Source organism: Somniosus microcephalus, chromosome 11, assembly GCF_052327205.1.
Source record: "Somniosus microcephalus isolate GS21.2 chromosome 11, FLI_Smic_1.0, whole genome shotgun sequence".
Lineage (NCBI taxonomy): Eukaryota > Metazoa > Chordata > Chondrichthyes > Squaliformes > Somniosidae > Somniosus > Somniosus microcephalus.
The window spans coordinates 165,590,478-165,613,779 of NC_140997.1; the positions used below are offsets into that span (position 1 = coordinate 165,590,478).

Here is a 23,302-nt window from a genome sequence, read left to right on the forward strand (position 1 = left end):
TGGAGCTGTATGTTTAGTAGGGGCTACCCACAAGGCAGCTGTCAAGATCGATGCCTGTACACTAGTCCACATGGCAGAATAAATGACTAGCTCAAGCTAGCTGTTCATAATGAAAACGTTTATTTATTTATGAACATAACATGGTACCAGGATTGGTAATATCTGCTGAATATTGTGAACCGCGACATGGAGAATTTGAAGCCACCGGAGGGTTTGAAAGTCACGGGGAATGTCGACTGCAATTGGCGGACTTTCAAACAACAGTTCGAACTCTATATTGCTGCCATCGGGTTCGGTACGATGCCAGACGCAAGGAAAATAGCGTTACTGCTCACGGTTGCAGGCCCACAGGCAATAGAGGTATTTAATACATTTGTATTTGATCAAGAGGAGGACAGAGAATAGATGGATGATGTGCTAAAGAAGTTTTATACACATTGTTCTCCCAAAAAGAACGAGACCTATGAGAGGTACGTGTTCCGTTCACGGACACAGCAGCAAAATGAGACTCTTGATAGCTTTGTGACCGATCTGAAACTGAAAGCACAGACATGTAATTTCTCTGAACTGAAATCATCCATGATTCGTGACCAGATTGTGTTTGGTATTCATGATAAAAAGGTCAGGGAACGTTTGTTGAGAGAAACCGAACTAACATTGGAGAATGCTGTGAAATTATGCCATGCCAGTGAGCTAGCTCAACAGCACGCAAAGACTTTCAGTGAAATTAATAATAATGTAACTGTAATGAGTGACTGTGCTGCTGTCGGTGCTGTGTCCTACAAGGGGAAGAAACGTGGGCAGAACAGAAATGCAAAGCAATCGGAGGATGGAATTTTTAATTGTAAACGCTGTGGTTACCAGCATCAGTCAAGACAATGCCCAGCGTTTGGGAAAATGTGCACAAAATATAATGGAAAGAATCACTTTGCCAAACAATGCTTTTCAAAAGTAAAAACAAAGAAAGGGCAACAAGTCAATGTGATTGAGGACACTGATTTAAGTGAGACATTTTTTGTAGGAATGGTGTCATGTGACAATATAGAAAAGTATACAGAAAATGTGCAGCCCTCAGGAATGGACAATGCTGAACATAAAGTTAATGCAGTAAAAGAGGACAAATGGATTATGCCACTGCAGGTAAATGGAGCATTAGTTACATTGAAACTAGACACTGGGGCAAAAGCAAACTTAATCAGTATGAGTGACATTAAAAATATGAAAGAAAAGCCCAAAATACAGAAAAAGTCAGTACTACTGAAGAACTATAATGGACAGAAAATAGATATCTTAGGTGTATGCACACTTAAAGTGACAGTCAAAGACAAAGTGCATCATCTCATGTTTTCTGTTGTGGCTGAAGGACTTGATTCACTACTAGGTGACAAAGCTTGTGAGGACTTACAACTGGTCAAGAGAGTCTACCGTATAAACTGTGACATAAGCAGACCAGATGACTCAGTGGATTCTGTAGTGAGTAATTTCCAGGATGTGTTCAAAGGATTTGGAGTTCTACCATTCACTTACAAGATCCAGCTAAAGGAGGATGCTCAGCCAGTGGTACATGCTCCACGGAGAGTTCCAGCACCCCTGCGTGACCGGCTCAAGAATGAACTGGACAGAATGACCACACAAGGAGTCATCAGGAAAGTCGAAGAGCCAACAGACTGGGTTAACTCCATGGCATGTGTAAAAAAAAAGAACAATGTTCTAAGAGTATGCATGGATCCAAAGGACTTAAATGCAAACATAAAACGTGAACACTACCAGATTCCCAAGCGAGAAGAAATCACCAGTGAAATGTCAGGTGCCAGATACTTTACAAAGCTCGATGCCTCACAAGGATTTTGGCAACTAAAACTGGATGAAGAGAGCACCAAATACTGTACCTTCAACACACCATTTGGCAGGTATTGTTTCCTCAGAATGCCTTTCGGGATAATATCTGCATCTGAAATTTTTCATAGAGTGATAGAACACACAATTGAAGGTCTGGAAGGAGTTCGGGTCTATGTTGATGACATCATCATCTGGGCTCCACACTGAAAGAACACAATGAGAGACTGACTAAAGTGCTACAGAGCATACACCGGAATGGACTGAAGCTCAACAAAGCCAAGTGTCAGTTTGGCTTCCAGGAAGTCACTTTCCTAGGAGATAATCTATCTGGTAAAGGAATAGAGCCAGATATGGAAAAAGTAAACACCATACTCAACATGCCCTGACCCACTGACAAAAAAGGAGTGCTACGCATCATGGGGATGATAAACTCCATTGGAAAGTTCATTCCTAACTTGTCAGCCAAGACAGCCTGTCTGCGAGACCTGCTACATAAAACAAATGAGTTTGCATGGACAGAAAGACATGAACTAGAGTGGACGAACCTCAAAACAGTGCTGAGAAACCACACCTGTACTCACCTTCTTTGACCCAACAAAGAGAATCAAAGTGTCAACGGATGCATCAAAAGATGGCCTAGGCGCGGTCTTGCTACAAGCAGAGGGTGAAGATTGGAAGCCTGTTGCCTATGCCTCAGGTCTATGACTGATTCTGAGTGTCGATACGCCCAGATTGAAAAGGAATGTCTAGGCTTGGTAGTTGGACTAGAAAAGTTCCATGGCTACATATATGGACTTCCCACCTTCACAGTTGAGACAGACCACTGCCCAGTGGTTGCCATCATAAAAAAAATCTGAATGAGATGTCTCCAAGGATTCAATGACTCATGATGAAGCTGCAAAGATATGACTTTGAACTGATCTACACACCAGGCAAACACATAATGTTAGCAGATGTACTATCCCGAGCACCCACAATGAGTCATGTGAGCTCTACTGAGGAAGACGTGGATGTTCATGTGAGTATGGTCACTGCTGCGCTGCCCGTGTCAGACACAAAATCAAAGTAAATAGCAGAAGAAACAGTAAAAGATACAGTGTTACAAACAGTAATAGAGAACATTCATCATGGTTGGCTAAAAGGTTCCTGTCCAAAGTACTTTCACATCAGGTCAGAGTTCAGTGTCGCAAGTGGACTATTACTAAAACAGAACAGAATAGTCATTCCACAGGCTTTACGTAAAGACATGCTCAAAAGGATTCATGAGGGACACCTCGGAATTGAAAAATGCAAAAGGAGAGCAAGAGACACTGTTTATTGGCCTGGCATAAGTAAGGACATTGAGAACATGATAGGCAAATGTGAGACATGTCAGAAACACCAAAACAAACAAGCAAAGGAACCAATGATAGTAGCTGACTTACCAACAGCACCATGGCAAAAGATTGGTATGGACCTTTTCCATTTGAATGGTAAAGACTATCTAATAGTGATTGACTACTATTCTAACTATCCTGAGATGGCGCTGCTCTCAAGCACATCAGCAAGCAGTGTCATAATGCATGTTAAATCCATCTTCGCCAGACATGGAATTCCCAGGATTGCCGTTAGCGACAATGGTCCGTGCTTCAACTGTAAGGAGTGGCAACAGTTTGCAGCACATTATGACTTTCAACACATCACATCCAGTCCTCTGTATGCTCAGTCGAATGGTAAGGCAGAGAAAGGTGTTCAAGTTCTCAAACAGCTACTGAAGAAAGCAACAGAAAGCAAGCCTGATCCTTATCTCGCCCTGCTGAGCTACCGAGCCTCCCCTTTAGACTGTGGTTCTTCACCTGCTGAGCTCCTAATGGGTCGCAAGTTGCGCACCACGCTACCCTGCTGTGCAAAAGAAAAGCAGAGTAAGGAACTAAGACAGAGACTTCAACTGTTAAAGCTGAAACAGAAATCACACTATGACAAGTCATCCAAAACTCTGAAACCATTGACAAGGGATGATGTTGTCAGGATTGAGTATCCAGATGCATGGAACAGGAAAGCTACAGTTCTTGAGGAAGTAGGACCAAGGTCAGTCACTGTTAGAACTGAGGAAGGACAGATTCTCAGGAGGAACCGCCGTTCCCTCCTGAAAGCACAAGAAACTATCCAAGAGCAAATCGATGACAATGCCGCAACTGAATCTTGTCACTCACCACCAGAACAATCTAACATAAACACACATACAGGCTCTCATGCAAACACATCGGACTTACCTGTGCTGAGAAGATCCACACGTGAAGTAAAAAAGCCTGATAGACTTAATCTTTGAGTACAAAGAAAACTATAATAAAAGAATGAAAAGCTTAGAGTTCATAAAGTAAAGCTTTGAAAATGTGTTGACTGTTGTGAAGATGTTTATGTCGTTATGATTGATTGATATTGATTTTGTTTAACCTCTAAGGAAGGATGTAATGATCAGTAACATGTCATTCTAGAATGGTACACTAGGTGGAGCTGTAGGTTTAGTAGGGGCTACCCACAAGGCAGTAGTCAAGATGGATGCCTGTACACTAGTCCACATGGCTGAATAAATGACTAGCTCAAGCTAGCTGTTCATAATGAAAACGTCTATTTATTTATGAACATAACACTTAGCATGGTGGTAGTGCCACATTACACGATTGAGGATGTTCTCACGGTGGAGACAAGGGGGGGAAATTTTAACATGGCGGAGTGCATGGTTTGCTTACGGGTTATAGGGGAGTTAAATCCAGCAGAAATGCGAGCGCATCGGTAAGCTGGCTCCAACCTGCCAATTTCCGCATTTAACCTGAGCTCGTTAGGCACGCAAACCCCTTGGGCGATACAGGTTGCCTATTAACATATAGCAATCACGTAATTGGAGTGATATTTCAGCACACTTTTAAGTTTAATGTCGCATTCACGGGTTTCCCGGGCTTCCCGAGACTCGCTATTGAAACCAAGACGAGAGCACAATGGCAATTGAGGGGCTGGTTAAAACTCATGTAAATACTGCAATAAATACTCAGTACTCACAGCTGCTTTCTTACCTACTAGTGGGAAAGGGTTTGTTCCCAGTACTTTTGCTGAGAGCTTATTTTCTACATTTTGGAGGTTTTCTGAATCACATCTGGATGGGTGGTGCCTTGGCTACCTTAGATTGGACCTCGGCTGAGGAGCAATATGACGAGCACGAGCCTGCTGTTGAGAGACCTGCAGCTGAACAGCAGACAGGGGAGCAGCAGATACGGGAGCAGCAGAGGGGTGCAGCTCATAGGAGGCACTACCCACAACACAGGATGTACAGGCAGAGGCTGAGCTTCCTTGATATGTCGAAACAGCATTGCTTCAGGAGGCTCGGGTTCTCACGTCAGGTGGTGGCAAACATCTGTATCCTTCTAGAAGAAGACCTGCTCCCTGCTGGACCTGGTAGCCATGTGGTACCTGTGGCTGTCAAAGTCACGAACGCCCTCAAATTTTTTGCCTCGGGATCCTTCCAGGGCTCTGCCAGAGACACGTCCAGGATCTCCCAGTTGGCAGTCCACAAATGCATAAGACAGGTTGTTTGCCAGGACTGGCTATTATGTGAACTTTGTCTGTGATGACTCCAGTCAGAATGAGTGGGTACTCAGGTTTGCATCTCTGGCTCACTTCCCATAGGTGCAGGGCATCATCAGCTGCACACATGTGGCAATCCGCGTACCCCCAGATCAACCACGTAGGCTTCCACTCCATCAATGTGCAGCTGATGTGCAATCACAAAAAGATATTTCTGCAGGTGTGTGCAAGATTCCCAAGAGCTGCCATGATGCTTTTGTCCTGCGGCAGTCCAAGCTCCTTGACCTCTTTGGACCTGCAAGTAGATTTAAGGGGTGGTTGCTAGGAGACGAGGGATATCCATTTCAAACTTGGCTGATGACACCCATCAGAAACACGACCAAGGAAGCCAACAGCACTGCAATAAATGTCATATGACCACCAGATGTGTGATTGAACAAGCCATCAGCATGCTGAAGATGCGCTTCAGGTGCCTAGACAGATCTGGAGGCTCTCTTCAGTACCCACCTGCCAGGGCGACCAGAATGATTGTGATGTGCTGCTCTTTGCGCAACATTGCACAGCAGCGAGGTTTGGACCTGCAGGAGGAACAAGTCTCAGAGCACAGATTGTCTGCAGACAATTCTGAGGAGGAGGTGGAAGAAAACGAGGAAGACAAGGAGGAGGAAGGTGATGAGGGCAATGCAGCACCAGCTGCTCACATTGCTGCCAGGGATGCCCTTATTAATGCAAAGTTCACTTAGGTTGCACCAATGTCAGAACCACATGCAACAGCCACTCTTCCTGCCCCCGCAAATGCCACTGACACAAAGCAGTGCCTCAAACAACCAACCACCCCTTGCACATCCCCCCATTGGTCCCTGTCAATTCATGTCTTCCCATTCATCATCAAGCAAGTTAAAAGGCCACTTGCCACCCAGCAACTATGAATGGACAAGACAGGAAAGTGGTGCAAACTAATAACATTTATATGATTCTACTAAAGAATGGAAACTTCACAACATATCATTTTCTGATACACCCATGTGCATACCCTTGTGCAACTACAAAATTACAATGGTGGTACTACTGAGCTATTCTTGGCGATGGTGATTGACGTCCCTACCAAGAATGCATCCTGGCCCTGGCTTCCCTTAAAACTTCCTCTGAGTGAGGTTCAATATGGAGGAGTATTGATTCATCAGTTGAGGAGGGTGGTCAGTGATGATGAGCACGTTTATTTGACATGAAATCATGACATCTCATGTTAAGGACTATCAGGGACATTTCCACCTGACTATATATCACTGTGCCCCCACTGTAATGGGGGGATGTGCAAGGGGTGGTTGGTTGTTTGAGGTACTGCTTTGTGTTGGTGGCATTTGGGGGGACAGGAAGATGGCCGTTGCATGTGGGTCCATCCTGCCAGGGAGGGATGGAACATACCTGATATAAATCTAGGATGTTGGCTGATAAACAGGATTCTGTATGTATGATTATGTCAGGCTGAGTGATGGTTTACTAGTTTATGGGATAGCTCTCCCAACTTGGGCTCTGGTCCACAGATGTAAGTGAAGAGGGCTTTACAGTGTCAACTGGGCTGTGATTTGCCTTAGCCTTATACTAATATAATGCCTAGGTCTGATATATCCATCTGATCTTCTTATTATTGAACTTTGAAGGCCACTTCAGAGGACATTAAGAATCACCCATATAGTGTGGAACTGGAGCCATATGTAGGGAAGACCAGGTAGGAGTGGCAGGCTCCCTTGGTTGAAGGGCATTCGTGAATCTGTTTGGTTTTTCCAACAATCTGGAAGCTATTACTGTTATTTTTTTCTGGTGCTGCTTCAGTGACTGATTTCACAACTTGCCATTTTGGGATCTAAGCTCGAGCCCTCTTGGTTGCTAACCCAGTACCAGAGCCATTAGGCTACCATATCCACACTATTATTGCACCACCTGGAATAGTGCAGCAGATATTCTTGCATTTACAAGGACAGACTGGATTGAATACAGTTCCAAGAGGTAAGTCTAGCGATCACAGAAATGTGTACATGAGCTATAGGAGGTCTTGGGTTTTACTCCTGATCTTTGCTCACCTCAGGTGGATAGTAGATGCAATGCTGCAAATTACCTCAGCACCGCTGAGCTAGACAAAGAAAAATCACCCATCATCAATGTTCCTGATTGCTGCTTGTTTCTTTTCCACTTCATGTGAATGTTGGTTTGATACCCTCCATGGGGAAGAAGGACACTTGAGCAAACCACTGGAGTACTGCCAACTCTGAACTGTATCCCAGGGGAAACTGAAATGTGTAGGTGATGTAGTACAAACAGTGGGAGTCTCGAACTCTGACGAAGCTAATACCATGTAGGATGTTTTTGTCTCATTTAAAGTAGCAGCCAGAATGTAATTAAAAAAAAATTATTTGGAAAGAAGTGAGATAATGCAAGGAAAGGGAATACACATTAAATGGTAGGACACTGAGTAGTGTAGAGGAACAAAGGGATCTTGGAGTGCATGTCCACAGATCCCTGAAGGTAGCAGGCCAGGTAGATAAGGTGGTTAAGAAGGCATACGGAATGCTTGCCTTTATTAACCGTGGCATAGAATACAAGAGCAGGGGGGTTACGCTTCAACTGTATAAAACACTAGTTAGGCCTCAGCTAGAGTACTGCGTGCAGTTCTGGTCACCACATTACAGGAAAGATGTGATTGCACTAGAGAGGGTACAGAGGAGATTTACAAGGATGTTGCCAGGAGTAGAGAATCTTAGCTATGAGGAAAGACTGGATAGGCTGGGTCTATTTTCCTTGGAACAGAGGAGGCTGAGGGGAGACCTTATTGAGGTGTATAAAATTATGAGGGGCCTAGATAAAGTGGATAGAAAGGACCTATTTCCCTTGGCAGAGGGATCAAAAACCAGGGGGCGCAGATTTAAAGTAATTGGGGGAAGATTTAGAGGGGATTTGAGGGGAAATGTCTTCACCCAGAGGGTTGTGGGGTCTGGCACTCACTGCCTGAAAGGGTGGTAGAGGCAGGAACCCTAACCACATTTAAAAAGTACTTGGATGTGCACTTGGGATGCTCTAACCTGCAGGGCTACGGACCAAGAGCTGGGAAGCGGGATTAGGCTGGATGGCTCTTTGTCGGCCGGCGCGGACACGATGGGCCGAAATGGCCACCTCCCGTGCTGTAACTTTCTATGATTCTATGAACTATTGTGCTTTGCACATCCTCGAGACATCCCAAAATGCTTCATAGCCAAGGAGTTATTTTTGAATGTGACTGTGATGTAAAAAAAACATGGAGGCAAATCTGTGAACAGCATGGCCCTACCACCAATAGTGAGATGAATGACCAGTTAATCTACTTTGGTGGTGTTGGTTGATGGGATGAATTTTGTCAGGACACTGGGAGAGTTCCTTGCTCTTTTGGGAATGCTATCTTTTCTTGTCCACATAAACAGGCAGACAGGGCTTAGGTTTGACGTCTCATTCAAAAGACTGCAGCTTCAACAATGCAGCTCTCCCTCAGTACTGCACTAAAGTGTCAGCCTCGATTATATGCTCAAATATGTAGTGGAGCTTGAACACACAAGCTTCTGACTCAGAGCTAATGATACTACTAGTGAGTCAAGCTGCCATTTGAAATGCATGTGTTACTGTAACGTTTTGGTCTAAAAGCACATATTTTTCTATGTAAGGAAATGTTTCTACCATTCTAATATACTGAATGTTTCTAATAAATGGTACCACTTTAATTGTATAATCTATGATAGTGGGATTCTTTGGTGCCAAATTCTTACTTTACATTTTTAGGTGATTTTTGTTTCTGTTCATCAAGTTGTGAGATGAAAAAGAAAAATGGAATACTTTTCTATTTCTGGCACACAGTGTCAGCATCATGTGCTTCAGGTTAGCAGGAGAGAAAACTCTTTTTCCTCTGCCTGAACAAAATACTTTAACTCTAACCTCGGAAGAGCTTCATATTCTACTGCACCATGATAATTGTTCCCCTATTTCCCATACCAGATATATTTGTGGTCTCTTTAAGAGAGATTCAGTATTAACTGTATCAATTATAGGGAATCTTGTCCTATTGTCCCACACCCACTGGGAAATGGATTAGACTCACTGAAAACATTTTTTCAGAGAGCCCTTGGAAAGAAACACCTTGCCATACGTTTGGGCAGGATGTAACCAGCGTCTGAGAGGTAAGAACATAGAATGCTGACACACTGCTGCCAAAGTCCTAATTCTGCGTATATAATTTGATACTTATTATTGCTTTTTTTTCTTATGCAGTGAAAAACATGACAAGTTTCAAATTACATCAGTAATTTGGAATTGATGAGCTTTTTTTTCCCCACTTGACTTCAGTAGTACTAATGGAAAAATTACTAAAAGAGATTTGCATTTATTGTGCCTTATAGTCTCAGAAATTTCTAAAGCACTTTACATACATAAGAACATACGAAACAGGAGCAGGAATAGGCCACTTGGTCCCTCGAGCCTGCTCCGCCATTCAATAAGGTCATGGCTGATCTAGGGCTCAGAGCCACTTCCGAGCCTGCTCCCCATAACCCTTCACTCCCTTATCTTGCAAAAGGGAGTGAAGTGCATTGTTTTTTTTTATCGCTATGGCATGGCACCAGGTGGCTCCCCTATGCTTATTTGAATAATAAAATATCGGGCTAAAAATTTGCGGGCTTTACACCACCCGCTACTGGCAAAAAATAGCGGAAAAAGGGCCGCAGCCGCTCTTTTGCCAGCTGTTGGTGGGTCCCGCAGCATCCTCCAATTTCCCAGGCCTGGCAGCGCTGCCAGTAAGATCCATCGCCCTGCAAATTAAAATGAGGGAGTGGTGACATCAGTCCCGTGCAACGCCGACTTAATGTCACCACGGCAAACTTGGACCTTTTCGCTGAGATCAGCACTGGGTCCTAAACTCGCTGTGTAAACCCAGCGTGCGAGCAGACTCATAGAGACGCTGTCAGCATCTCTTAAAGGGACACACATCTTTCAGGTAAGTTTGCATTTAAGCTTTTGGACTGTTTTTTTTTATTTTACTGAAGTAGTGGCTTGGTGCAATAGATGTTAAAAGTTTTTAAGTGTGTAGGGAGTCCTGTTAGAAACTTGCAAGGCCTTAGATGGTAAAGGAAGGCCTCTGAGAAGACAGAAAATGCTGGAAATACTCAGCAGTTCAGGCAACATCCGTGGAAAGAGAAACAGAGTTGACATCTCAGGTCGAGATGCTGCCTGGCCTGTTGAATATTTCCAGCATTTTATGCTGCCATTTCAGATTTACAGCATCGGCATGCAGAGGGAAGCGAAGACGCAGAAGCGGAAGATGTCGAAGAGGAGGAAGCCAAAGAGGGGGAAACAGAAGAGGAGGAAGCGGAAGAGGGGGAAGCTGAAGGAAGAATGCAACCCACACAGCACTTTTCTGGCCAGGATATCCAGGGACTGATCCACTTGTGGTACTAGTGGCCACAACCACAAATCCCCTTTCGACATTTGTCCCACACCTTACCTTCCCTGCAGCATGGCTGGTGGAAGGCTGCTGACTTTCAGTGGGGAACACTGCAGATGGCCTTGCAGGACAACCTCAAGGAGCTGGTGGCTGGGAGCCTCAAGTCAAGTGATGGTGTTTCTTCTTCACGTTCCTCTCCCTTTTTTGGTCAACCACTGGCTGGGCAGGCTGGATTTCTTGGGGGTGATTTTCACTCAGAAGTCGGGAAGGAGGCGGGATTACAACTTTCGGGGTTGTAGTCCCGCCTCCATCGAGATGCAGCCAATTCACGCAATATTAACTTGATTGACCTTGTTGAGCCCGCTGGGCGGGCTCAGCAGGCCAATTAAGGGCCACCCGGCAACAGGTGACATCACAGACTGAAATTTCATCTGTCAAGACGTTTTGACAGATGAAATATCAGTGTTTCACAGCTGTTTGAAGCTGTCAAACACTGACAGTCTTACTTCTAACCTGAGTCCTTCTACACAGACTCAGTTAGAAATCTTTCCGGCACAGAAAGCTGCAGGCTGTCACTTTTTGACAGTTCGCAGCCGTTCTGCTTTCTGTGCCGGTTAGATGATGGACTCCCGAAACCTAGAGGAAGGAAGGCTATAAAGGTAAGTACAGGTAATTTAAACTTCTTTACACACTTTAGACACACCAAACACACTTACCTTTGCACTCATGCACCCATCACTCACCTGAACACCGACATCTCGACCCCTCCAAGTCCTTCAACGCGACGGCCTGACTCCTCTAGCTTGGCGTGGTTTGGAGCCGTCGGGAATCCCACACTTCAAGCTTTAAAATAGGGATTAGGCTAAAAACTGCCTGTTAACTACCTATTAACAGGCAGTTAATTGTCACTAATCCCTTCCCACTTCGGGTAGGCGGGTCCCAGTGTGGGCAGGTACCCGCCTCCTTTGAAACTTACATGGAGGCGGGTTGGGGACGGGATGGTGTTGGGACCCCCGAATTCAGGACTTTAACCCCCCGCACGCCTCCAATCCCGACTCCACGGGTCAGTTAAAATCGAGGCCCTTGGGTATGTGAAATTAGGAAGGCACAAGGGTACGGTTGTGGTGAGGGGAGCGGGAAAGCAAGAGGTGCTGCTTACACCTTATGCTGCTTGTACATCAGAAGAGATTATGGGATGAGGGGAAAGTGGGATGTGAGAAGGAGGATAATGTATGAGGTTAGAGGCATCTTGTATTCTTTCAGCCCCGCCACTGGCCAAGGGCTCAGCCATGCCGCTGCCAAGAATGGCCAGCACCATCTCCTCCAAGGGGATGAGGTGAAGCTTGGAATGTGAGGTGTGTATCATGTTTGCTAGAGATTGTTGATAGGTGAGTGATGGGGGGCGGGGGTCATGCATTGAGCAGTGTGTGAGGCTAGTGGTGCAGTTGGTAGGAGACGGCTTTTGACTTTGGGCACTGGAGCCAGGTCCTTGGGGGCAACACTGATGACAGTGACAGGCTCGGCGATCTAGTCCGGCATCCTTCTTTTTGGAGGGCCTCCTGGCCCCCTGTGGGTAGAGAATCTCTCTTGCAGTGTTGACCCCCTGCACAAAGCTGCGATGTTGCATGCGAGACCCTGGGTGCCCTTTCCCTGTCTTTTTGAACCATTTGTGTTAGTGCTGAAGCACTTTTACCATTTTTTACACGTAGCAGGCTTTAAAAGTTGAAGACTGCCTATTTTTGAATGATTTTTTTTTCAGAAGGCAGTTCAACAACAACAGCAACTTGTATTTATATAGTGCTTTTAATGTAGTAAAACATGACAAGGCACTTCACAGGAGTATTATAAGACTAAAAAACTTTGACACCAAGCCATATAAGGAGAAACTAGGGCAGATGACCAAAAGCTTGGTCAAAGAGATAGGTTTTAGGAGCGTCTTAAAGGAGGAAAAAGAGGTAGAGAGGCGGAGAGGTTTAGGCAGGGAATTCCAGAGCTTAGGTCCTAGGCAACAGAAGGCACGACCACCAGTGGTTGAGTGATTATAATCAGAGATGCTCAAGGGCAGAATTAGAGGAGCGCAGCTATCTCAAGGAGTTGTGCGGCTGGAGGAGATTACAGAAATAGGATGGGGTGAGGCCATGGAGGGATTTGAAAACAAGGATGAGAATTTTGAAATCAATGTGTTGCTTAACCGGGAGCCAAAGTAGGTCAGTGAGCACAGGGGCGATGGGTGAACAGGAGTTGGTGCGAGTTAGGACACGGGCAGCCGAGTTTTGGATGACCTCAAGTTTATGTACGGTAGTAGATGGGAGGCCAGCCAGGAGTACATTGGAATAGTCAAGTCTAGAGGTAACAAAGGCATGGATGAGGATTTCAGCAGCGGATGAGCTGAGGCAAGGACGGAGATCGTCGATGTTGCAGAGGTGGAAATAGGCGGTCTTTGTTATGCTGCGGATATGTGGTCGGACGCTCAATTCAGGGTCAAATATGACACCAAGGTTGCGAACAGTGTACTTCAGCCTCAGACAAATGTTAGAGAGAGGGATGGAGTCAGTGGCTAGGGAGCTGAGTTTGTGGCGGGGACCAAACACAATGGCCCCCATTTTCCCGAAGGTGCGGGGAATTGTCGGGTTCCCCGAATGTCAGCTTCCGACCCGAATCTAAATGGGTCAGCCAGCTGCATGCAATTTTCCCTCAATTGGCCAATTAATTTCCAGCGTGTGGGCACCCTGGCTAAGTGTCCATTTCCAGTCAGAAAGCCCCACAGTATGAGGTCATAATTCGTGGTGCTTTTAAAGTCTCCAGCAAGCTTCTCAACCTCTGCAGGCTTCCCAACTAGTCGTACAGAATGGCAGAGGAGCCTGCACCAGCTGCTGCCAGCGGCAGAGGCCGAGCTGCCGCCAAATTTGATGAGACCTCATTGCAGACATTGGTGGATGGGGCTAGGGTCCACAGGGAGGTCCTCTTCCCTAGCTCAGGGAGGAAGAGGCCTCCCAAAGAGACCAGGGCTGCATGGATGGAGGTGGCTGCAGAGGTCAACTCTCAGGGAGTCACCCGTCGGACCTGGATGCAGTGCAGGAAGCGCTTCCATGATGTTCACCATACAGGAAAAGTAAGTATGAAGTTTCCATCACCCTCAACCTGATCCCCATTGCCTTTCCCCAACAGCACTCAGCTTCAGCAATCACTTCCTCCACATCCCACTTCACAGTCACATCCATGCACCCTTACCCATTCCCTCTCTCTCTATGCTTACATTCACATAACTATTCCACCATGCAGCCCTCACACTGCCTCTCTGATGCTTGGAACACAACTGACAACACACAGGGAGGGCCCTTGGTCTTGCAGCCTCACACCATCTTTGTCTCCTTCTAAGTATCTATGCTATGCAATCTCTACACTCACTCCTGCACTCTCACTCAAACTCCACTTGTCTCCCTCATTGCAGGAAAAGAGAGCTCACAATAGGAGAGAGCGAGCGAGGACTGGGGGAGGACCACCCTCAATCGCCCACCTGACCCCCTGGGAGGAAGCAGTGATGGAGATTGCTGGGGCTGATGTGGCTGCGGAAGCTGGGGCAGGAGAGACTGGAGCAAGCCCGCAAGCTGGTGCCAGAATAGTTTCCCATTTCTCTCATTGACATAGCATGAGTCGCTGATATGATTCTGAAGCTACATCATTTGGACTTATGAGCATCTGCCAAATCCAATGTGCAAGTAGCCTTGGCATCAGATCTCTAACTCTTTCCTTTACTCCCCCACAGGACCATCCGGAGCCCCCGTCACCACTGCCGAGGAGGAAGAGGCTTTGCAGCCAGACTCCTCAGAGGAAGCTCCAGCCTCTGAGGGTGCAGCGTCAGCAGAAGTAAGCACACCCAGCACCAGCGCAGACACTCACACCTCGGGGGGGCCTTCGGGACATAGAGTAGTGTTGTCACCTGGTGTTTCACAGCTCACAAGTGAACATCAGCAGATTGTGGAGACAGGACCAGCAGTGGAGAGTCCTCGTCGGAGGGTGCAGGCCTCTGCCAGCTCAGCTCAGCTGCATGTCGACCCTATGCCTCTGGGTCCATCCGCAAGAGAGGAGGCGATGGATCTCCATGCACAGATGCAGGAGTCTCTGGCAGATTTTGTCTCCAGGGTCGCTGCGAGTGTGGAGCGAATGGAGGAGCCCATGGCGAGCATGAGCACAGCCTTATTGGAGTCATTGGTGCATGAAAGCATCACCACGGAAAGGATGGCTACCTCCGTGGTAAGGCTGGCTACCGCCGAGGAGAGAAGGGCTGCGGCCGAGGAGAGGAGGGCTATGGCCATGGAGGAGCTTAGTCGCCAGGGTACCGAAAACATGGTGAGTGCTCAGAATAGAATGACATCTCTTGAGGAGCGATGGGCATCTATTGAGCACCGAAACCAGACCTTCATGGAAGTCCCTCTGAGCAGGACTTCCAGTGCAGAGACGGGTCCCCATGGCCCCCCTGATGTGCAGCAAGGTGCTCTCCAGCCACTTGCAGGCACTGAGGGGGAGCTGACCCATGAGAGGGAAGTTATTGGCACACCTCAATGAAGTGGGGGCTCCTCTCCACGCGCTCACACTTCCATGCCACTTCAGAGCCCTCGGTCAGAGCCCCACCGGAGTCCACACCCATGAGATAGGAGTCTCAACTCCTGCACAGCCGCAGGAGCAGCAGACTGCTGGCGAGTCCTCCCAGAGGACGCACGCCAAAGGTGTCGAGACAGGAACAGCAGGAAAGTGAGCAAGGGGCCTCCACATCTGCTGAAGCCACAGGGGTACCACTACGTAGGAGCACGCGTAAGAGAAAAATAAAGCACCACTAATCACAAGAGTAGTCACTTGGGTGAAAAGTCTTGTATATAGTTTTAATGCCATCAGTTTCCTGCACATAAAAAATCTGGTGACAACTGCTGCAGTTATGGCGTCTGTCATTTGGCGAATGGGGATATCACATTGAGGCCTTGGGATTACTTGCAGATGTCAGCAAGCTGGTCAAATAGGTAGAAATGCACAGGCATGGGCCACTGTCCATGGTCAGTTAAGAAGCAGTGAGGCTGCAGTGTTTGATGTACCAGGCTACGCAAATCTGGCCAGGATGAGTGCGTCCCTTGCATTCCGCCCAGCAATGTTCTCGCGCACTGGTGCCGCTGGTTGACAGGCCTCTGCAGGATGCTCGTTTCCATCCTCCTCCTCCTCCTCCTTAGCATCATCCTCATCCGAGGCGGCTCTGTGAGGAGCCTCTTGGTCCTGTGGAATCGGCAAGCCACGACGCTGTGCCATGTTGTGAAGCACACAGCATACCACGACGATTTTGGAGACCCTGGCTGATGAGTACTGTAGGGCTCCACCTGATCTATCGAGGCATCTGATGCACATCTTTAGCAATCCGATGGCTTGCTCGATAATACATCTGGTGGAAATGTGGCTGGAGTTGTAGCGCTCCTCAGCTTCGTTGCCTGGTCTCCTCAATGGCGTCATTAACCAAGACCGCAAAGGATATCCCTTGTCTTCAAGTAGCCATCCCTGAAGTTCGTTTGGCGGACTGAATAGTGGAGGCACAGTAGACTGGCGCAGTATGAAGGAGTCATGGCAGCTGCCAGGGTACTTGGCACAAACATGCAAAATCACCTTCTTGTGGTCACACACCAGCTGAACGTTAAGGGAGTGGAAGCCCTTGCGGTTGACAAAAACTCCTGGATTGCGGTGGGGTGCCCTCAGGGCCACGTGTGCAGTCAATGACACCTTGTACCCTTGGAAAGTCTGCCAGCTGAGCTAATCCAAGCGCTCGCGCCCTCACACTTGCGCGATCCCTGGTGAAATGGACGTGATTGTGCGCGAGGGCAAAGAGCGCATCGGTGACCTGTTTGATGCAAGTGTGTGCGGCCGCCTGGGAGATGCCGCTGATGTCTGCTGCTGATCCCTCGAAGGAGCCTGTGGCATAAAAGTTGAGTGCGGTGGTGACTTTGATGGCCACTGGTAAGGAGTGTCGACCCGGTGCTCTGGGCTCCAGGTCTTGCTGGAGCATTGCGCAGATGTCAGTCACTACCTCTCGCGAAAGTCAGAGCCGCCTTTGGCACTGCTGCTTAATCATGTTGAGGTAGCTCACCCTGTGTCTGTAGACCCTGTTTGGGAGGTATCCCCTGCGCCGACGGCCTTCCATGCGCTGGCCCCTTCTGGCCTGTGCTGCCTCAGGTGGCTGAGCCGCAGCCTGTTGCTCCTGCTGCTGCTGCTGTTGCTGGTGCTGCTGTTGCTGGTGCTGCTGTTGTTGCTGGATCTGCTCCAGCCTCCTCCGCTGTTGGAGATCCCCTAATGCCAAGAAGGGAAGGAACAAAAGGCCTCCCATGCTTCTGGCAGATGCCTCCGTTGAGGAAGCGCTGAGTGAGGGTGGTGAGAGGGGCTTCCCAGGAGCTCACACTGGAGAAGTGTGTGAGGCTCCAACCTTACACAGCTGTGCCTAAGCATTCAACAAGTTGCCACAAGCCTGGAGCAACAAGGCCCTGCAGCCTACCAATGCTCTCTGATTAAATCTCTTCATTCCTGCTTGACCTGCAGCTGAAAGTAAGCAAGCCAACATTGTTCACGCCAGGCTTCATCAGCGGCGTTCCCACCAGGCGTGGTTTACGTGGGGAACGGCTGAAAATTGCAAGGGCCCCTTAAAATTGGATTACAGCTGCCAATTATTGATCATTAGGCTCCCGACGACCAGTCCCGCCGGCTGCGCCGGGACTGATTCGGATCGCACTGAAACACCGGTGCGAAAGTCGGACGGGGTGGGGAATCGGGCAGGGAGGGGTGTCGCGACCCTCTATTTCTGCGATTTTCAGCCCCCGCCCGCCTGAAACCCCGCCCGGCGGCTCCGGGAAAATCGGGGCCAATGGCTTCGGTCTTCCCAGTATTCAGTTGGAGAAAATTTTTGCTCATCCAGAACAGGATGTCGGATATGCAGTCTGACAATTTAGACACCATGGCGGGGTCAAGGGAAATGGTGGTGAGGTAGAACTGGGTGTCGCCCGCGTACATGTGGAAACTGATGCTGTGTTTTCGAATGATGTCACTAAGAGGCAGCATGTAGATGAGAAATAGGAGGGGGCCAAGGATAGATCCTTGGGGGACACCAGAGGTAACGATACAGGAGCAGGAAGAGAAGCCACGACAGGTGATTCTCTGGCCACAATTAGATAGGTAAGAATGGAACCAGGCGAGTGCAGTCCCACCCAGCTGGACAACGGTGGAGAGGCGTTGCAGAAGGATGGAATGGTCAACCGTGTCAAAGGCTGCAGACAAGTCATGAAGGACAAGGAGGGATAGTTTTCCGTTGTCACAGTCACAAAGGATGTCATTTGTGACTTTGATGAGAGCCGTTTCAGTACTGTGGCAGGGGCGGAAACCTGATTGGAAGGATTCAAAAATGAAGTTGCGGGAAAGATAGGCACGGATTTGAGAGGCAACAACACGTTCAAGGACTTTGGAGAGGAAAGGGAGGTTGGAGGTGAGGCAGTAGTTCTCAAGGACGGAGGGGTCAAGGGTTGGCTTTTCGAGGAGAAGGGTGACGACGGCAGATTTGAGGGAGAGGGGGAAAGTACCTGAGGAGAGAGAACCGTTAACAATGTCAGCTAACATGGGAGCCAGAAAAGGAAGATGGGTGGTCAGCAGTTTGGTGGGAATAGGGTTGAGGGAGCAGGAAGTGGGTCTCATAGGCAAGATGAGTGCGGAAAGGTCAAGAGGGGAGATTGGAGAGAAACTGGAGAAAGATGTGAGTTCAGGGCTAGGGCAGAGAGGAACCTTAGAGGAAGTTTGGCCTGGTGGGCTAGGGGAAGGAAGGGAAGTGGCAGAGGCAGCTGAACAGATGGTCTCAATCTTAGAGACAAAGAAGTCCATGAGCTCCTCACACTTGTTGTCGGAGGTGAGGGTGGAGGAGACAGGGGAGAGGGGTTTAAGAAGACAGTTAGCAGTGGAGAATAGAAGCTGCGGTTTATCTTTGCATTCCAGAATGATTCTGGAATAGTGAGCAATTTTGGCAGACGAGAACAGGACCTGATAATGCTTTATGTGGTCCAGCCAGATGTGGCGGTGAATGGCTAAACCAGTTGTCCGCCATATCCGTTCAAGTCTGCGTCCCTTGGACTTAAGGGAGTGAAGGTGAGGGATATACCAGGGGAAACGGCCAGGGTGAGAGAAAGTAATAGTTTTAATAGGGACGAGGGCATCAAAGGTGGTGTTGATGGTGCGGTTGAGCAGATCGGTAGCTGCGGAAATGTCATAGTGAATAGAGGGCCAAAGGCTGGACAGTTGGGATTTCGTAAGTGCAGTTTTAAGAGAGTTGAGAGAGAGTTTTTTTGCAGGGGCGGACACAGTAGGAAGTAGGGCTTAGGGCGGGGGAAAGGTGGATGTGGGTGGAGAGCGATACGGGGAAGTGGTCAGAGATGGCCTTAACTGCGATTGACATGATGGGAGTAGCAAGTACATGAGAGATGGCAAGGTCGAGGGGGTGGCCATGAATATGGGTTGGGGAGTTTACATGGAGGGAGAGATTAAGGGAGATTATAAGAAGCTTGTAAACTAAGAGGAGAGAGAGCATGATGAATTGAGATGGAGGTTGAAATCACCGAGGATGAGAAGTCACTCATTGCAGATGCTGGGGGAGGAAAGCAGAGGAAAGATATCTCGGAACTAACATTTTTATGGTACTTGGGTGGGCGGTTGAGAATTAGAATTTTAAATGAGAGGTGAAAGGGGTGGAATAAGGTGAGATGCTCAAAGGAGGAGTAAGTGCCGGAGGAGTAGAGGAACAGACCAAGGTGTGATTTGGTGATGAGAGCCACACGGCAGTCTGAGCGGGGCAACTGGTGGAAGGTACAGCCAGGTGGGGAAGCTTCATTTAAGGGTAAGGTGTCATCACTGCTCAGCCATGTTTCCATTAGGGCCATGATGTCAATGCAATCATCCACAATAAGACTCAAGACTTCTTTCAAAAATGACAGACTTGCTTTAAGAGAATGCAGCCTCGCTATAGCGATGTGACATTGGGCCTCCTGCTGAGCACACAGCCTGAAGCAACGTGTTCGTCGCTGGGCTGTGCGCTAAAATCATTCAAATCAGCAGGCAGCACCAAACTAACATGCTGCCTGCGCTTTCTAAACGGGCGCGAGCAAGTCTCATCCCGCAGTGCCAAAGCCCGTTTTTGGGCCTTATTTGAATTTCACCCCTTATATGTATTGTTTGTTCAGCAGTGTTTAACTATGATTTATTAAGAAATCCACTTCAATAAAAAGCTCTAGAGACTGGATGCCACTGGATGCTGAAACACTATGGAGTGGAAATTCTTTTAAAATCTGCTTTTTGGCATCCAGCGCTTTAAAATAACTCACCCTTGACCAATGTTCCCTGTAATTTTTCTTGGCACCACTGGCCACAGGCCATTCAAAATGCCGTGAAAGCGTGGTTTTTGCATGGTTCCCTGGAGCTCTGAGGTCATGAAACTTCAATGGGCACTGGAGCCAGGTCCTGAGGGTGACACTGCTGGCAGTGACTGCCTTGGCGATCTGGTCCCGCATCCATCTTTTTAGAGGGTGCGCAGCTTAAAGGGAACATTACCCTTGACTCCTCTGTCCTTGGAAACTACCGCCCACCCCATCTTCAACCTCCCTTTCATCTCCAAAGTCTTTGAACATGTTGTCCTCTTCCAAATCTTTACTGCAACTCCATGATTGAACCCCTCTGATCAGGTTTCCGCCCCTGCCATGGCACTGAAATTGCCCTTATCAAAGTCACAAATGACACCCTATGTGAGTGTGACTGCAGTAAATTATTTCTCCTCATGCTTCTTGACCTGTCTGCAGCCTTTCACACGGTTGACCATGCCATCCTCCTCTGTCGTCCAGCTGTGTCGGACTGCCCTTGCCTGGTACTATTCCTGTCTATCCAGTCGTAGCCAGAGAAACACCTGCAATGGCTTCTCTTCCTGCTCCCACACGATTATCTCTGGAGTCCCCCAAGGATCTATACTCAACCACCTCCTATTTCTCATCTACATGCTGCCCCTCGGTGACATCATCCGAAAACACAACATCGAGTTCCACATGTATGTTCACTCGACCTCACCACCACCTCTCTTGACCCCTCCACTGTCTTTGGGTTGACACATTGTTTGTCCGATATCCAGGACTGGATAAGCAGAAATTTCTTCCAATTAAATATTGGGAAGACTGAAGCCATTGTCTTCGGTCCCCACCACAAATTCCATTCCCTAGCCAGCAACTCCATCCCTCTGCCTGGCCCTTGTCTGAGGCTAAACCAGACCATTCACAACATTGACATTCTATTTGACCCTGAGCTGAGCTTCTGACCCCATATCCTCTCCATCACCAAGACTGCCTAATTCCACCTCTGCAACATCGCCCATGTCTGCCTCACCTTAGCTCATCTGCTGTTGAAACCCTCATCCATGCCTTTGTTACCTCTAGACTTGACTATTCCAACGCTCTCCTGGCAGGCTTTCTACCTTGCACCCCTTGTGAACTTTAGCTCATCCAAAACTCGGTTACCTGTGTCCTAATTCTCACCAAGTCCCGTTCACCCATCACCCCTGTGCTCGCTGTCCTACATTGGCTCCTGGTGCAGAAATGCCTCAATTTTAAAATTCTCATCCTTGTTTTCAAATCCTTCCATGGCCTTGCCCCCTCCCTAGCTCTGAAACCTCCTCCAGCCCTACAGCCCTCCGAGATCTCGGTGCTCCTCCAATTCTGGCCTCTTGCGCAATCCCGATTTTAGTCGCTCCGCCATTGGCGGCTGGGCCTTCAGCTGCCTAGGCCTTAAGCTCTGAATTCCCTCCCTAAACCCCTCCGCCTCTCTACCTCGCTCTCTTCCTTTAAGAGGCTCCTTAAAAGCCATCTCTTTCACCTGTCTAAATGTCTCCTTATGTGGCTCGGTGTAAAATTTTGTTTGATAACGCACCTGGGAAGCGCCTTGGTACATTTTACTACATTAAAAACACTATATAAATGCAAGTTGTTGTTGTTGTGTAACAGTTTGTTCTAAATATACCCCTCCTGGTATCTCCTTTTGCTCAGCATCCATTTTTATTCTTGTGCCTCTGTGAAGTGGCGTAGGATGTTTTTCTATGTTCAAGATACTTTATAAGTGCGAGTTGTTATTGAATATGTTATGAGGCTGCTAAAGAATCAGAGGGATTTTTAATGGCTATAGCACACCAACGTTGTGTTATACCTGAAAACATGCATCCTTTGTCCATGTGTGTGTTTGTATTTTTTCAAGATTTAGTGCCTGGAACAGGATTTTTTTTTTAAAAAGTGCATAATGAAGTAGCCACCTTGCGAAACACAGCTTACTTACTCATTTATTCTGCAAATTAATCTGAAACTGAAAAGTTAATATAGTTTTCTAAAATATTATGCTGTTTTTATGACAGTAAATTGCCTATATTTAATGTGCTGAACATTTAAAAATGGATAATTGGGCAATATGTTCTTTGCTTTTTATGCTTTTGTATTTTAGCTATTACAACAATAGGAATGCTGCATAATAATTACAGTGAATAAGAATTTGTTGAGCACCAATTCTATTCTGGCATCAAACTGTGCTTGGCAGCAGTCAGCTATAACTTTGTGTACAAGAGTGAATTTGTAACTTGAACAGTTAGCTATTGATTTCCATTTGACTGCTGATTTTGTTATTTAGGTTTTCTGTCTGGCTTCTGCTCTCATTCCCTTATTTGATATTTGGAATTGTCGTTTTTCATTACTACTGAACTTCATATGTTATGACTAATGCTTTTCTTCTTCCAGCTATCCCTAGATTTCCAAAAGAGAGTAGGCAATCTATTGAAGTCGAGGAAGGGGATCCTGTGGTGTTACCATGTAAGCCTCCCAGTGGGCCACCTCTATTAAATATTTATTGGATGACCAGCAGTAAGTACTATCCATTATATATTTATGACAGCATATTCTAACCAGTTGTTAAACTAAATTGTTAAATTCTATTTGCAAGCCATCTGGTAATTACCTTTTTTCATTGTTGGCCACAATGGCTTTTTCCTATTGTGAAGTTTTCACAAATGTCCTATAAAAATTGTAACATGTAAAAGGAAAGGTCAGGTAGTGTAATCGGTTTTTATTTTACAGTCCTTCTGATGTAAAAGGTGTTATTATAAAATTACATTGATGACTTGATATACTCTTTTGGACCATGTAAAATATTACACAGGAGAGATAGGGTAAACCCAGATTATTTCTTCAAAGTACATCATTACATAGGATTACATAGGATATACAGCACAGAAACAAGCCATTCGGCCCAACCAGTCCATTCCAGCATTTATGCTCTACTCGAGCCTCCTCCCGACTTTCCTCATCTAACTCTATTAGCATAACCCTCTATTCCCTTCTCCCTTATATGTTTATCTAGCCTCCCCTT

At 47.1% G+C, this 23,302-nt stretch overlaps 1 protein-coding gene across 14 annotated transcripts in view; it reads left to right on the plus strand.

The window, feature by feature from the left end:
• chl1b (cell adhesion molecule L1-like b) overlaps positions 1-23,302 on the plus strand; it is a 1,240,677-nt gene that overhangs the window by 610,882 nt on the left and 606,493 nt on the right. For all 14 annotated transcript variants that reach the window (XM_086001404.1, XM_086001409.1, XM_086001398.1 and 11 more), the window contains one exon: positions 22,675-22,797. In XM_086001404.1, coding sequence (XP_085857530.1) covers positions 22,675-22,797 — 123 coding nt within the window. The remainder of the gene's footprint in view (positions 1-22,674; positions 22,798-23,302) is intronic.